This window comes from Notolepis coatsorum (assembly GCF_963971535.1).
Source record: "Notolepis coatsorum genome assembly, chromosome: 10".
In the NCBI taxonomy this organism is placed as follows: domain Eukaryota; kingdom Metazoa; phylum Chordata; class Actinopteri; order Aulopiformes; family Paralepididae; genus Notolepis; species Notolepis coatsorum.
This window is the reverse complement of record NC_140174.1, coordinates 7,683,924-7,701,579: the sequence shown is the minus strand read 5'-3', so window position 1 is coordinate 7,701,579 and position 17,656 is coordinate 7,683,924. Positions and strand designations below refer to the sequence as shown.

Below are 17,656 nucleotides of genomic sequence, written 5' to 3'. Positions count from 1 at the left end.
AAGTTGATGAATGAATGAATATAATTGCATTTATAGCGCTATGGGTGCATGTAAATTGCCTCCTTCACCATGCACCACTACAGCCAACCTTGGGCTATATGCAGGCTCAATGGCATGCCATACACTGGCACCAGGCACACATCACACATGAGACAGGAAGACGATTAGACAGCCTGGTACAAATATGAATGAATGTTTGATTTAGTTTGATTTAAAACATAAACAATAATGATAATAATTATACAAAAGGTCATCATACTGTATAGGAAACAGAGCGCTTGGCGATGTGTATTAAGATAGAGGGAGGCATGATAGATATGATAGATGCTTTATGATCCTTTATGAGATAGATGGTAGACCCTATATGATGATAGATCATTTATGACAGATAGATCCTATGATAGATAATAAGATAGATAAATTATAGACCCTTTATGATATGATATATCCTATATGATATATACATGGTATGATAGATTCTGTGATAGATGATAGATCCTGATAGATTATAGATCATATGATATATGATAGATTCTATATGATATCAATAGACCTCTCCCAATTCCATTGAATGTCCCAGACAGTAAGATAAGTGTAAATCAGAAAATAATTTATGAAAAAGAAAACAAAAGAGCTAAAAATAGTCTTGTCTGTGAGGTCTGGTCCTTCATACCAGCGGCCATCAGGCTCCACAACAGTGGGCAGCGACTAGCAGCCTCCAGGCCCCACAACAGGGGGCAGCGACAGCGACTGCTACCAGACATTGACCTGGGACTTATAGGAACCCAAGGGGGACAAAGTAGACTACCCTGGTACTTTGATTAATGTATACTCAGTAGATAGTAAATTATTATAACACTACCTCTTGCATACTGCACCTCATGTGACACTGTGAATAATGTGAATATTCCTCAGCTAGTCAGATAGTAAATTATATTGACCATATTGATCAAATTGTTTACACTGCCTGTGTTGTCTTTTACTACCTGTATACTGTGTTGTTTTACTACCTGTACCCCTCCCCCCCTCCCCCCCATGCTGCTATGATGCCTGAATTTCCCCAAGGGGATCAATAAAGGAATATCTTATCTTATCTTATCTTATCTTATAGTGGTTGTTCCAAATAGGACGGAAATAATGAATTGTTAACTAAATAGTTATGTTTGAATTCCATAAAGTGGCTGTTAATAATATATCTGTTTTTATTTTTTTGGTTATCTTTTTCCCCCTCCTTCTTTTTTCCGATTTTTCTCCCATCCCACTGTTAGTCGTTATGCCAATTCCCAACCCCCTTCCTGGTTGTTGCGCACTTTCCCCTACTGTTGGTCCGAGAGGCCGGAGACTGTCACATGCTTTCCTCCGACGCATGTGCAGCCAGCCGGCAGCCAGCCTGGTCGCGCAGATTCTCACTGGGAGAGTGTAACGTGTGGGAGGCCGCACTACCTCTCACCAGATCCTACCTTCGCTGAGCAGGCGGCCGACCAAACTGTAGGGGTCGCTGTCCACAACGCCCAGGACCCACCCACGGCTCCCCTCCCTCTAACTCAGCCAAACGAGTTAATATAGCGATCAGCCCGAGACAAGGCAATGCTGAATAATATATATGTTAATTTATATATTTGGCCAAGTTGATTAGACTGGTTGAGATATGAATGGATATTTGATTAATTAGATTGAATAGAAAGAAAATCGAAAGGTGACAGGTTGGTGGTGCAGGAGCGAGAGCGGCGCGTTCAGAAGATAGTAATGTTGGACAGTGCGTCGGCGCATAATAGGTTTCAAGGGGTTTTAATACTCATTTAAGTTACATATACTTGGGTTTCCCCGCGTCCATATAGGCGGAGTGCAATACGTCTATATTTAGCAACAAATGAGAGATATGCTTCTCACACGTGCCACGCCCATTTCCACATTTCCACATAACCCCATACTACATACTGTTTCCATATCTATATATAGCTGAAAGAGATAAGGGAAGACGAATACACCCTCAATTCACAGAAGTTGAACTCACTCTATTATCTTTTAGTCTCGCCAATAGAGAGCTAGACGAGGCGGAGCTGGGTGACGTTGGGTGCATTTTGGACCCCCCCCCCCCCACCCCCCCCCACCCAAAAAGAGGCTGCACCGAAACGTCAGAGAATTCCAAATAAAAAGAGAGGATGCGGATGCCGTGATCATACTTCTCTTTAGAACCTGCAGCTAGAATCACCACAAGCAGCAGCCATGGTTGAGTGGACAGAACAAGAGCGCAAGATCATCAACGGCCTCTTCGCCAGCTTGGACTATGAAGACGTCGGTCCCAAGGCGTTGGCCAGGTATGATGCTGAATCTCTCATGCCGGCCATACTGTGTGTGTGATGATAGGGTCAAATGGTTGGCAATTATGGATTGTTTTTTCAATGATTTAAAACATGGGGTGTATGGCTGTTATTGCTTTCTCAGGTGTCTGATCGTGTACCCCTGGACCCAGCGGTACTTTGGTGCATATGGTAACCTGTACAACGCCGAGGCCATCATGGGAAACCCGATGATCGCAGCTCACGGTATCAAAGTGCTGCACGGACTGGACAGAGCTGTGAAGAACATGGATGACATCAAGAACACATATGCCGAGCTGAGCCAGCTGCACTCCGAGAAGCTGCACGTCGATCCTAGCAACTTCAGCGTAAGATTATTGAACCTATATTAAACCTTTGTGTGAAACCTAATATCTCACCCACCCCGAGACCTAACGTTTGGTTTTCTTGTCCCTCCTCCCTCCACAGCTGCTGGCTGACTGCCTCTCCATCGTCGTCGCCGCCAAGTTGGGTTATGATTTCACTCCTGAGACGCAGGCCGCCTGGCAGAAGTTCCTGTCCGTCGTGGTGTCCGCTCTGGGCCTGCAGTACCTCTAAAGCCAACAGCCTCCATCTCTGGAGAACTGGGGAGATGTAGTTCACGTGCTTTTTGTTTTTCTTCTAAATAAAGAACGAAACTGCATTGGATCTTTTGTCGTATAGTCGTGTGTTCTCTTTTATCCGTGCGTAATTACGCACGCTATTGTATTGGAAGGAGCGCACAGTCAATGTTGGGGAAACATGCACTCTTAACGCTACAGTTGAGCTAATTCACAATTAAAGGTCTTTAGCTACAATTGACCACACTACTCACAAGTAAAGGTCTGTATATACTCAAAAACTGTAGTTTGTCAAACTAACGATGGACTGAAAAAGTACTGCATCCATAGTTAAACTAATGTAATTAACCATTCTCCAACCCTGATGACAGTGATGTGTGCTCTGTTGTATACAGCAGACACAAAAACAAGAAAACTATAAGTCTTGTTAAAAGAAACCATGGCAACAATTTAAGTGGCACAATCGCAGCATACTGATTAAGTTATTATTATTATTATTATTATTATTATTATTATTATTATTATTATTATTATTATTATTATTATTATTATTATTATTATTATTGTTGTTATTATAGGAATTATAATGATAAACTATTAACTTGCACACTTTTGAACCCGTTAATGTCCACAGTGAGATTGTATAATTAACTTTACAGTAGTAAAGTATTAGCTGAGCTGAGCTGCTCACAAATCAGTTGACATTTTCCAAATCGGTCAATGTGAGGCTATAAACGTATTCTTTTGTGGATGGGTTTTCTACATTTCATACAATAATGACTAACGATTATATTTAGTATGTTAAGGAAAATCCCCACATAACAGTTTTCTGTTAGAGGTAGAACATTTAAGACAATGACAATTCTTGTTTTTTAAATGTCACATTATTTATCATGCCTGGAAGTTGATTTGAAAAATGCAAAAATTATAGTATGATACAGAAATATCTGTATCTCAAAAACGACAAGGAGTTACATCAAATGATCGGCACCATTGGAACCGTTCAGAACACGTTGCATTTTTATATTTAAACAAGCTTTGATCCAATGTAATTCGTGTATTCAACTTTGTCTACCAACTAAGGCATCATAGGCATGACAAATATGTTAAATAAAAAAATGAAATATGTGTTGACAGTCTTGTGTTTCTACGTCTAACAGAAAACATTCTGTGGACCATATTAAATAGAGTCGTTAGTCATGATGAGCTCAGTGCAGGGAAATCCTTATGCTTCTTCCCACTTACACATTAACTCTCAAATCCCAATTTTCTAACTTTAAATCTAAAGGTTATCGCTTAAATATGTTGATATTTCCCCCATATTTTGTTATCATATTATGGTACTACACCATTAAAAGGTTACATGGGCTAATAGGCTCATATACTCATAACAAATATAGCCTGACACGTGAAGATGCATGGAAGGAAGACATGATACCAATGCTATAGGGCCTAGGCCAACACCAAATTATAGTTTTTGTGCTGCTTTCTTTTCAAACCAATGTACTGTATATACTAAAATAATTTGTCTCTCAACTCATAAATGTATTAAAATACAAGCGTTAATTTTTTTTATTTTTTTTTACATGCATGAAAGTAATCATTATTTGATGGATAAGCAATTATTGATTTGTACTATTCACGAGCATGAAACTAAATCGAATTTCTCAGGACACTTTTATCATTTTTCACCCAACAGATGTGGCTATTATCTGAAGCCAACAGTCTCCATGGGGAACTGGGGAGATGTAGGTCGCGTGCTTTTAGTTTTTCTCCTCAATAAAGAACTATAATGCATTGGATCTTTTGTTGTTGTCGTGTGTTCTCTTGTATGCATGCGTAATTACGCATAACGTTTTGATGTATAGGAGCGCACTGGAAGAGCAGTCAATGAGAAGCCAAGGCTACATTTTATTTAATTCACAATTAAAGGTCTATAACTTCTATAATAATACATTAATTTAAATTAATTTAATAACAACAACAACAACAACAACAACAACAACAACAACAACAACAACAACAACAACAACAACAACAACAACAACAACAAGAAGAAGAAGAAGAAGAAGAAGAAGAAGAAGAAGAAGAAGAAGAAGAAGAAGAAGAAGAAGAAGAAGAAGAAGAAGAAGAAGAAGAAGAAGAAGAAGAAGAAGAAGAAGAAGAAGAAGAAGAAGAAGAAGAAGAAGAAGAAGAAGAAGAAGAAGAAAAAACAAGGGAAGTGAATTGCTCAACCTGTATCTTCTATACAAGCAACATTTTCTCATTCTAATTCTGAAAGGTATATACTATCGGTTAAATATGACTGAATGATGAAAAATTAAATAGCCTATTTGTTCTATATTATGTTAACTCACCACTCATCTACTCAAAACAGCCAATCAAAGACTATTTCATCTGAGACAACTCAAGAAATACAAGGTTAGGAAGAACTTAATGGTACAATTGTACAAAACATTATTTCATTATCCAGCAACACACCCAAACACACACTACACAGACTAGACAGGATCATAAAAAGGGCATCCAAAATCATCAACTGCAAACTCCCCACCCTGGACTCCATACACAAACATCACACCATCACACGCGCAAACAAAATCATTAGTGACCCCCTGCACCCAGCTCATCACCTCTTCCAACACCTCCCCTCTGGTAGGAGGTTCAGGTCACTAGGCAGTCGCACGGTAAGGTTCAATAACAGTTTCTTCCCCAAGGCCATACAACTGTGCTCAACTCCAACTCCTCCTAAATTTACCCCCTGCTGTTATGTTTCTTCTGGTCTATGTTACATTGAACTGACATCTATAGTTTTTCGTACTGTACTGTTTCTGTCATGTATTTGTTCTAGGTGGTGTTTTCTGTACTGTACTGTTCCATGTGTCCTTTTATGTTTTATGTGGTGTATTGTCGCAGCTACCACCTGCACCGTGCTTGAATTCCACCGGCCTGGCCGTGTGGCAATAAAAGGAACTTGAACTTGAACTTGAACTCGTTTAGTTTAGTTTCGTTTTTTCGCACAGTATAACAAGATAAAAAAAAATTTAAAACACAATAACGACAACTGTAAAGAAAAAAATATATGGCGCAGAAAGAGGCAGAAAAGCCCAGAAGGCTTTTAAGAAACCCCCACCTAATAAACAAAATCATATTACATATAGCAAGTTGGAAAACAAGATCAATGTAAAGACCTTGTGGGACTCGGGAGTGTGTGAGAGTGTGTGTGTGTGTGTGTGTGTGTGTGTGTGTGTGTGTGTGTGTGTGTGTGTGTGTGTGTGTGTGTGTGTGTGTGTGTGTGTGTGTGTGTGTGTGTGTGTGTGTGTGTGTGTGTGTGTGTGTGTGTGTGTGTGTGTGTGTGTGTGTGTGTGTGTATACGTGTGTGTATACGTGTGTGTGTATATGTGTGTAAGTAAATACATGAGTGCACAACTTAAAATACAATACACTGATTACAATACACAAGTTATATTGTTACAACATAATGGTAGTTCACTGGAGGTTGAAGACCTCCAATTCCTCAGTATAGCCAACACCAAAAACTTCGAGAACGCTGCATGGTTTCATATAAAAACGATTAAATTAAATACGAGGCATAACATATACGTATTATTATTCATATATTCTCTAGAAGAGGAGGCTTTATCGTTTTTCACCGAACAGATGTGCAGCTAAACATACAACAGCACCTTCTTCTCCAGCTGTGACCCATATTGGTGTTGAGAGATAACAAGATCCTATATTGGTATCTCTGACACACAGCACACACACACACACACACACACACACACACACACACACACACACACACACACACACACACACACACACACACACACACACACACACACACACACACACACACACACACACACACACACACAGCATGACATGAACACAATTTCACTTCAAATTATTCATGGTTATTATGCTGCTTTCCCAAACCAATTTACCAAACCAAAAACTGAAGTCAAAATAATCTCCAGATGAGACAAAAATCAATATACACGGAAAAGATAAATATTTTAACTCTCAAATTATCCAACTTTTATAGCCGCTTCAATGGTTGTTGTTTTTATTTGAATTTGCACATGTACAAAATGTGTATAGAGAATAGAAAAGTGAAATATGTGCAGGAGGCAGAAGACCTCTCCTATTGTAACCACGTTTTCTGTGTGCAAATGTTTTATCTGACCATTTTGTAACGTTACTTTTATCTGTAATTCTATGTGTGTATTCTGAAACTTTGTGTTGCTGCTATTCTTGGTCAGGTCTCCCTTGTAAAAGAGATCCTGGATCTCAATTGGGACAAACCTGGTTAAATAAAGGCAATTTTTTTTTAAATATATAATTCCATTTGACAGGAAGATAAGAACATAAAATTAAGAGTAAATCAGAAAAAGAAAACAAGTATAGGAATGTAAAACAAAGAGCTGGACATCTGGAGAATATGGTCAGTTGTATTATTGTGACGTGTTGCTGGTTTTACATATTTTTGTAAGTGGAGGAAATAATAAAAATTTTATTCCATGAAGTGCCATCTGTCTTTAATGGAAATCTTTGACCAAGTTCACGAGACATGAAGGAAGATCATTAGATGACCTGGTTGGTAGAAATATGAATGAATATTTGATCTAGTTTGATTTAAAAAAAGAGACCGAAAGACAGTTAGACGAGACATCAACATCAACATCAACATCCTCCCCCCTAACCGACCTTTCAATCACAGTCGAGAATGCAGCTGTGACTGCGTCCCCGACCGCCAAGAACCTTGGTGTTGTCCTCGACGACCAGTTGAACTTCTCTGCTCACATCGCAGCGACGACCAGAACCTGCCGATTCCTCCTGAGCAACGTCAGAAGGATACGCCCCTTCCTGACAAAAGAAGCCACCCAACTCCTCGTCCAATCAACAGTCATCTCCCGCCTCGACTACTGCAATGCACTGCTCGCTGGCCTCCCGGCCACTGCCACTAAGCCTCTTCAACTCATTCAGAACGCAGCGGCCCGCCTGATCTCAAACCTACCGAAGTCGGCCCATGTCACCCCACTTCTTAGGGACCTGCACTGGCTCCCCATTGCTGCACGAATCCGCTTCAAGGCCCTCGACCTAGCATACCGTGCGGCAAAGGGAACCGCTCCCGCCTACCTCCGGTCAATGGTCTCTAACTACACACCCTCAAGACCCCTACGCTCTGCATCTTCTGGCCGCCTCAGACCTACTCCTATCCAAGCTCCGGGAGGGTCATCAAAGAGAAGTCGCCTATTCTCAGTCCTTGCCCCACAATGGTGGAATGAACTACCCACCCCAGTTAGGACAGCCGAATCACGTCCAATCTTTCGCCGTCGACTAAAGACGCACTTCTTCAACCATTATCTGAATTAAAAAAAAAAAAAAAAAAAAAAAAAAAAAAAAAAAAAAAAAAAAAAAAAAATCTAACCCTAACTAACCGTACTGTCATGCACTTGTCCTAATAAACTAACCTACACTGTAGCACTCAACACTTTGATGAACATTGTTGCTCAGCTGATAGAGTTGTGCCCTTCCTGATGGCTTGTCGTACAGAACTTGTAAGTCGCTTTGGATAAAAGCGTCAGCTAAATGACTAAATGTAAATGTAAATGTAAATGTTACAGAGTTCCCCACGTTCAAGTTTCAAGTTTGTTTACTTGAAATACAGGTACTTTACGGTGAAATGCTTGGTTCTGTATATGAGCCCCTGAGAGTGTGCTTTATACAGTAACAAAAGTAAGTAAAAAAGTAAGTAAAAAAGTAAGTAAAAAGGTAAATAAAAAAGTAAGTAAAGCAATGAGTTCGGAGAGCATTGAGTCTATATTTAGCAATGAGAGATAGGCTTCTGCCACACGCCACGCCCATTTACACATGTACTGTATAGAGAACACCACTGCGTGTCCATATTTAGCTGAACGAGATAAGGGAAGAAGAATACACCCTCAATTCACAGAACTCACAGTCAAACTCTATTATCGTTTCTTCTCGCCAATAGAGAGCCAGACGGGGCGGAGCTACGTGGTCCTGGGGTGGGTTTTGGACCATAAAAGAACACTGGAGGATGCTGCAAAACTTCAGACCCTTCCATCGCTTCATTCATCCAGCTCTGAATAGCCTGAGAAGCCCGCCAGTCAGTCAAAATGAGTCTGTCAGCCAAGGAAAAGACCATTGTGAAGGACTTCTTCACCAAGGCCTCCAGCAGATCCGAGGAAGTCGGCACCGAGGCTCTTTCCAGGTGAGAAACAAATGGTTTTGTAGATGCTTAGATGAAATAATGGTTTCGGCTGGAATCCAGACGTATATTCTTGCATGTAGAAATATGAATTTGATTGATTTGACATTAGGGTCATCCTCATCCTCTTTGTCCTTCGCGTCCTCTCCCCTCTCCAGGATGTTGGTGGTGTACCCTCAGACCAAGGCCTACTTCGCCCACTGGAAGGACCTGAGTCCCGGCTCTCCCCCCGTCAGGAAGCACGGCATCACCGTTATGGGAGGCGTGTACGAGGCCTTGGGCAAGATCGATGACCTGAACGGTGGACTCATCACCCTCAGCGAGCTGCACGCCTTCATGCTAAGGGTTGACCCTGTCAACTTCAAGGTAATTGTTGTTAATAACTGGCGCATAACATCTATAACTCAAAAACACAATAATAATGATTTGTTTAGTACAGGTCTACTCATGACCAAATTATTACATACAGCATAACGTACACCTATTAATTATTGGGCTGTATCTGAACATTATCTCAGAAATGTTCAGATCAACGCCAGTTTTAATGCTATATATATTTGGGGAAAGTCCACTCATTCTCGTCTCCCGCAGATCCTGTCTCACTGCATCCTGGTGGTGTTGGCCATGCTCTTCCCCGAGGACTTCAGCCCTGTGGTCCACGTGGCTGTGGATAAGTTCCTGGCACTGCTGGCTCTGGCTCTGGCCGAGAAGTACCGTTAAACACCCGCCACGGCTGCCACTATATCGTCGTCTACTTGCATGGCAATGAGCAATAAAAGCCGCAATAAATGGAATCCTATATAGTTTGTCGTCTTTTGAGTGTTTGTGTCTGTGGATTGCTCTGTGTCAGTGTTCACGCGAAGATGATGTGGGTTTCCGAGTTTCAACTGGGACAGGGAAATATTCGTTTAGAAATATAGCTTTTAAATAAAAGGTTTGTTGCTATTATATGGCAAAACGAGCAGAACAATGCACATCGTCGACATAATAATAACGCATGTGAATGGACCTAATGAATAATTCTCCTTTCATGCAAACATGTGATATATAATTTCTGCGAGCCACTCGTTGCACAATGTTTTACCTCTGCTGCAAAAGGCTGGAAGAGATCTACCAACAATGGTTCTGAAGTATGGCTGCCAATTGCACAAAATAGAAAACTGAAAATGTCACAACAGATCTGGCAACATATATCTGCCTATAGGCTCTGTTGCCTATACTCAATTTGTAAATGCCTATACTGACATCACTATCTAACTGCCATAATTGTAATCATATACCACAACTACTATACAAACTACTATACAAACATCAGGGAGTATCAAAGTTACATTTCATTTAAAACTAACTTAAAATCATGGTTGAGAGATGGTCAAGTGTGCGACCATTTTAACTGAGGGGTTGTATTGTAATGTATTTTAATGTATTTATTTGTATGTATTTTAGTGTATTGTAACCTATACTGATTCCTATACTGTGTTTTAATTATTGTACTATGTTTTAATTATTGTTGTGCACATGTCACCTGCCCCAGAGACTACAGTTGAAAATTAGCCAACTTGGCTAAACTGGCATATATACAGTCAAATGTTCCTTAATATGCACTGTCTCTGTATTTTAAACCAATAAATACAAATACAAATGTAACTCTGTGATAGCATATTGTGCTAACCTTATATGCAATGCATCACCATCTCGCCTGTCAAAAGCCCAATGTTAAATCTGCCAAGAAACAAATCAATAATTTAACCTGTGTGTCTGAAAACGAAGGTGTATACTCTTACCATATAGGGACTAAATTGAAAAAACGCCATAAAAATATTATATGTTGAAATAATTTCCCACTTTCTTTTCCATACATCTTTTATTCAACTTCAGCCCTGATCATAACCATTTTTAGTTTTTTTGTAATGTCAGATTAAAAATGAAATACTCCCACTTTTCTGAAAAGAGTTGTTGTTAAATCTGACATTACAAAAAAACAATAATGTGGTGGTTATGATCAGGGCTGAAGTTGAATAAACAATCTATGAAAGAGGAAGTCAAAAAAAGTCCAAGATAATTCAAAGATTACACACCTTGCATACAGTATATTGGCTACAAACATAATCACTGCAAAGATATAAAAAAATAAATAAGAATCTGATCAGACACAAGTTGTTGTTCTCTTTCTAATTTCCTCAAAAACATCTAGTTAATGTGATCAATATTATTTGACAATTGCTGCTTTTTCTTGACAATTTCAGTCAGTGAGCTCATACTTTGAGCTCATAATTGTATAGTTAAAATTATTGAGACAACGCAGTCTTCTGTCTTCGTTGTGCATGCATGCGTGTGCTCACCACACGCGATACATGTGTCACACTATTCTGGCAGTGGCTACTGTAATTATAGTATTGTTAATGAAAGGTCTATGTTATTTAATGTTTGTGTAAAGTGTTAGGGTTAGTCAGTAAACTGAATAGGGTATTGTGCTGCTGTCATCCCTCCTGACTCCTGCAGCAGTATACAGCTAAGCTGACACTTTGACACCCACTTCATTCAACAACCTGCACCCACCACTGATTTTGTACATTAGTTATTTATTTAGTTATTTATTATTTAATAAATATTGGTTAAACGTTAGTCCTTGTGTAGTCTCCCTGCTTAATGATATGTACCTTTGGTTTTATTTGAGGTTCATAACAGTACATTGTACTAAGCAATTGTTGGCTCATTAGTTTGTGATTCACGTGCATAAAATTCACCAGAATGCAGGAAATTAAGTCTTTGTAACTCAAATGTTCCTGGTGGGGGACTCCCAGACCCCCGCTTAAGAAGTGGCCTGACTGGGGCTATATTTCGCACTTGTTTTTTTTTTAATCCTCCTTTTCTCCGCCTGATTTTCTGTGCTTTTTTCTCCCATCCCAATTTAGTCGTTATGCCAATTCCCCCCTCCCCTACCTGGTCGTTGTGCACATGTGCCCCCTACTGGTCGGTCTAGGGAGCCCTGAAGTCCACCACATCATGCTTTCTCCGACACATGCGGAGACAGCCAGCGGCTCTCTTTTCACCTGGCAGCGCGGACTCCCATTGGTGAAGTGTAACGCGTGGGAGGTCACGCTGCCTTCACCACTTACTGTCTTTTGCTGTGCAGGCGCCAGACCTGACCTGTAGGAGTCGCTGTCCACAACGCCAGATTACCACCCATCAACTTCCCTCCCGCTAACTCAGCCAAACGAGTTAGTATGACGGCTGGACCAAGCCGGAGGCAATGCTGACATCCGGATTCGAGACCGGAGTCTCTCGCATTGGTGACGAGCACAATCGCTGCTGCGCCACCCAGCCGCCACGAGTGTGGCTTTCTAATGATACCCCACCGGGGATGTATGAATCAGGGATCTAGGTGAAAAACAAACGAGCGAAAACCGGAAGAGAAAAACAGCCAAATGAATTGAAGTCTATGAGAAAACTGAGTTTTTCTTTTGTACACAGTTTACCAAAATCACTCCTAATCACTAATTTCTGAATGGATCATTATGAAATTTGGACATGTACTACACAAGGCTTCAGGCTATATGGATCTCGGGAGCCTCCAGACATTCTGGGGAAATACTACCTCTGGACTACTAACTACTACAGAAAAACTTGAGTAACAAGTTTTTTTACAACTCTATATTACTCTATTTCATTTTCCTTCTGGCATCAGAAACTTCAGAGTGTCATCTTTCAAAGGAGACCAGGCTCATGCATGTGCCATAAGTATAAAGTAGGTTGTTTTGGTTTGCAAAAAAAGTATGCAGTCCATTTAAACTAAAATGGACAGTTTTGGGGGCGCAGGGAGGTTAAAGCGACGACCCCAGCTCAGCAGAGTCCATTGCAGGCGTGGGAGATATTCTCCTGTGGCGCCATCTCCTGGATCCCAGATGTAGTGGTGGATGCTGGCCCAATCACATCTCTTACTAAGTCCCCCCACTAGGCTGGAACAGCGGCCCATTAAGCTGGCCCAATCACATCTCTTACTAAGCCCCCCCCCCCTTCTCTCTCACCTGTTTCTCACGTAAGAACAGATGCCGATCAGAGCGAAAACAATTTGATAAACAGAAGAAGCGTAAGGGGGGTGCAGAGAAATTGCATGAAATCTAGAGGCGGATGCTGCCAAATGTACTAAAATAACAGAAATGTTTTCTCAACGTCATCATCCACAGTAGTGCAGCCAGCAACAGCCTCAGGTGGCCCACTTCCAGGCTGAGAAGCACACAGAGGAGCAGACACAGAGGAGCAGACACAGAGGAGCAGACACAGGCAGTGGAGCAGGCATGTCATGTGAGCTTGACAGGGCCAAGGGACAGAGCAGGAGTGTGTGTGCCATGCCATGATGATTAATTCAATTAATGTCGATAATAATATGAATGATAACATACTCGTAATAGAGCTATCATAAAGTAAGACTGTCAACTATACTGCTGGTGCGGTCTCTCAGTCAGTCAATGTCAAATAGTGCAGCTTAAGCTATTGGCATTGTTTTTTGTAGCTAATGCAGTTAACTAACGTTATTTTGTCAGCATCGCGTTGGCTAAGCTAAGCCCACGTTGCTGTGGGTGACCTGACCTATAGGTCCATATCATCACAATATTATTTAAAAAATCATTAGGATAAGGGTTCCCTTGATAAAGATGCACGAAAAGGCTGTATAATATACAGCTCAATTGCAAAAACTGCTTTTTTGATTTGATTAGATTTGTATTTGGAAATTAAAAACACATCATAAAAACAAATTATCTTGACCAATTTGTATTCCTGAATATATCACTTAAAAGCATGAATTAAAATACGTATTTCCAAGGTGGTCCTCGATGGAAGACATAAAAACACAGCATATATAGCATACTCAACATATGCGGCAACCGCTAAAACAATCACTTTAAACAAAATGTCCCTTTAAAAAATAGAATCTTTAGAAACACTTTAAAATAAGGAGGTACTGTATATAGTTTAGATACATTAAGAGTTAACATTGTAAATTGTATATTGCATAATAGTGTATATAAGAACCAGTTTCTCAGGAACCTAGCATGTCTTTTTTTTACCATGCATATCTTGTGTCTTATATCTATTTTATTTTTTCTATGCCTATTTTATTATTGTATTTGCACAATCAATGCGGGCATGACCACCCGCATTTCACTGTATGCCCTGGTATGTATGTGACAAATAAACCTCTTGATTCTTGATTCTAATTTTTGCTCAACTGCAAAAATGTATGCCTATGTATTAGCCTACAGGGAAAAACACATTCACAACAGGCAGCAAAGTTTATTTTCAGCCAAGTATGGTAATAAGGTAACTATTAGGATATATGGTATGCTTACTTACTCTTATAACTTATTATCTGTGGTAGCACTATAGTCTCCACCTACACTAATAGTTTTATGCTGTCCATTGATCATGCACCTTCACGTGGTAGGCACATTAACTGTAGGTCAAACTCCCCAAACAAACAAGCACACCATTGATTTAATTGCCATATAAATCACATACAAAGATCTAACTATTACTCCTATCTGAACATGAATATAAAACAAAAAGGTGATCTATTAACTGTGTAAACCTTATGCAATATTCATCATTGATATTTGAATACTTGAAATCTGTATGAACTGATGAAATAAGATGGAACAGCTCCATGAATTAATTGAATAAACAACTATTTGCTTAAATTGTACAGCTTTTTGCACATCTTTGTCAGGGAATTCCAACCATTCTGGACCTGAATGTACCAGTTCATTGTAATCATCTCTCTCTACTTATGTCTATCAAGCCAGGTTGTGGAGGAGAGAGATAGGGATGAACAGGCTATAGACTACTTTGCCCATCCTGAGCCTGCTATGATGCAGGTGTTTTTACATCACCACCCAAAAGATTCAGCCAAGAGCGAGTGACACTGGTCCACTTGCACTGGTACACTTGTCCAACCATGGCACTTATCCAGCTTTGTAGTGGTTTGGGGGAATAGTACAGTAGGTACGCATATTTAAGGGAGCCGCAAGGATGGTGTACTGGTGGGTGGTGTCCTACCGATTATGGTGGGCCGGTCTGGGCCAAAAATGCCAGGGTCGATTTTTGGTCCCATCCAGCCCATGGGTTTAAGTATTGATAATGTGGATAAATTGACCTGGAAATGTAACATGCAAGACATATAAGCCAATAACTCTTCTTATTACAGTTGACATTATTTTATCAGTTATAAATATGTAATATTGCAAATACATTTTAATTTGAAAATGTTCATTATATTACATTTGTGTAATAAAGCTGTGGCTAATAATAAGTTATCTGCGCCAAAAGAAGGACAGCAAAACACGTCTCGGTTCAGAGCCTTTTCATTTCTTTATTGAGGAGGAAAATCGAATCGCAAACATGAGTGCGCACGCGCACAACCAAGCCAAAATTCAGTGAAGAGCAGTTTTGCTCGAAACGTCACCTTGGTGCGACAAGTGGACGTTGGTAAAAGATGTTGTTTTAATCCCAGAAGTTATCGCTCCTCTTGTCCACCAGGTGGCGTTAGTGGTACTGCTTGCCCAGGGCGTGCACCACCACGTTCATGAACTTCTGGAAGGCGCCCTGGACCTCGGGGGTGAAAGCAGCTCCCATCTTGGAGGCAGTGACGATGGTCAGGCAGTCAGCCAGCAGCTGTATGATAGAGAAAGCAAGTTCAAGTTTCAATAATAATAATAATAATAATAATAATAATAATAATAATAATAATAATAATAATAATAATAATAATAATAATAATAATAATAATAATAATAATAATTTTATTTATAAGGCGCCTTTCAAGGCACTCAAGGTCGCCGTACAACTAGTTTTGTTTTATTTGTCACATATAAAGTACATTACAGTGAAATGCTGCTGTATGAGCCATGAGCATGTGCTTCATACAGTAAAAAGGTAAAAAGAATAAATTCCAAACACTATACAAAATATACAATATACAAACTAAAGTACAAAATGCAAACGATGAGGTATACAAAATGCAATAATTTTTTTTAAATGCGTGTTAAAAAGTGCTTAATTGTCTAAAGTGAATGTTAGAGGTGTGTGTGTGCATGTGGATGTACAGTGTGCAATGAATGTAGATGGATTCATTGCATTAAGATATTTGACTTGGGACATTAAAGGTTTCACTGGGAAGCTGATAGGGGTTATTAAACATAGAAGTCTTACCAAGAAGTTGTCGGGGTCGACGTGCAGCTTCTCGGAGTGCAGCTTGCTCAGCGCGGTGTAGGCCTCCTGGATATGGTCCATGTTCTTCAGCGCGATGTCCAGACCGTGCAGCACCTTGATGCCGTGGTCCGCGACCTTCTGGTTGGCGCCGATGAGCTCAGCGGTGGACAGGTCACCGAAGGAGGCGAAATAGCGCCCGGTCCAGGGGTACACTACCAGACACCTGCAGAGGGGGGGGGAGAGATCATATTATTATACATTTAATATCAACATCAATGCTGTAAATATTGAGATTGCAAGTTTCAAGTTCAAGTTTCAAGTTCAAGTTTCTTTATTATAGTTGTCATATACAGAAGTACAGAATACTTTTATATATAAAATGCTTCTTTCTGTTTTGCTCCCAGAGATTGTGCTAGATAAAAAATAGATAAGTATAAAATAAGTATAGTATATGTATAAAATAGAAGTCAAGTACGTAGACAAAAGTGTTCAATATATACATAATATACAATGTACAATGCAGAGAAAAGTAACTGAGTTACAATACAATATACTATAGTATAATGCAGAAATGGGATGAGGTACAATTTAGGTACAATTTACAGATGCAGGTTATTCAATTAAATAAATGGTAAATAGTGCATTTATATAGCAGCTGTTATCCAAAGCGCTTTACAATTTGTTCCTCACATTTGACCCGTTCACACACCGGCGGCGGAGGCGACCATGCGAGGTGCCAACATGCTAATTGTTTACTTATTAAAATCCCAATAATGTTGGGATGAAAAATGCGAACACCACACACAACAAGGGTTAAGCAGTGCCGTATATATACCTGCGAAGAGCCTTGGGGCCGACATCATTGTAGTCCAGACTGGAGAAGATGCCGGTGATGATGGAACGCTCCTTGTCTGTCCACTTGCTCATGGTTGCTGTTTTAACGATTGAGTTCAGGTTCAGAAAGAAATGAATCGTGAATCAATTTGTCCACGTCGTGTCTTATTTATTTAAATCACTCGAACCCAACCCCCGCCCCCGCCCCCGCCCCCGAGCCACAGGGCACACCACGTGATGCGGTTGGCATGATGGCATGTCTCAGATAAGATGACTCCAGGACTTTCTAGATGTTTTAATGTCGGGTCTATTCCGACACACCCTCTACTGGTGGTACACTGTCCCTGGTTTGTCATTGGAACAAATGATCAATTTCAACCCAAGCCATAGCTTCTTACAATACCTTGACATATAGGCCCACTATAACATGTCAAAAGCCTATATGCCACTAACACACCGGTGAATTTAGCCGT

General features: G+C 40.2%; 3 protein-coding genes across 3 annotated transcripts; 2 read left to right on the top strand and 1 right to left on the bottom strand.

Annotated features, from left to right (window-relative positions):
• Positions 1-2,207: 2,207 nt before the first annotated feature.
• Positions 2,208-2,897, top strand: LOC311235107 (hemoglobin subunit beta-2-like; the record flags this gene model as incomplete). Its single annotated transcript, XM_084322459.1, has 3 exons — positions 2,208-2,318; positions 2,446-2,668; positions 2,769-2,897. Exons 1-3 carry the CDS (start codon positions 2,227-2,229, stop codon positions 2,895-2,897), a joined length of 444 nt encoding a protein of 147 aa, XP_084178585.1. The 5' UTR covers positions 2,208-2,226.
• A 6,151-nt stretch (positions 2,898-9,048) lies between these two features.
• On the top strand, positions 9,049-9,860 carry LOC311236106 (hemoglobin subunit alpha-2-like; the record flags this gene model as incomplete). The annotated part of the gene is made up of 3 exons (XM_084323712.1): positions 9,049-9,143; positions 9,299-9,506; positions 9,732-9,860. 3 exons carry the CDS (start codon positions 9,049-9,051, stop codon positions 9,858-9,860), a joined length of 432 nt encoding a protein of 143 aa, XP_084179838.1.
• Positions 9,861-15,486: 5,626 nt separating this feature from the next.
• LOC311236100 (hemoglobin subunit beta-1-like) lies at positions 15,487-17,323 on the bottom strand. Its single transcript, XM_084323706.1, has 3 exons — positions 17,185-17,323; positions 16,350-16,572; positions 15,487-15,812 (listed from the first exon to the last, which is right to left on the bottom strand). The coding sequence occupies exons 1-3, from the start codon at positions 17,274-17,276 to the stop codon at positions 15,684-15,686; spliced, it is 444 nt and encodes a 147-aa protein (XP_084179832.1). The 5' UTR covers positions 17,277-17,323; the 3' UTR covers positions 15,487-15,683.
• Between the last annotated feature and the right edge of the window lie 333 nt (positions 17,324-17,656).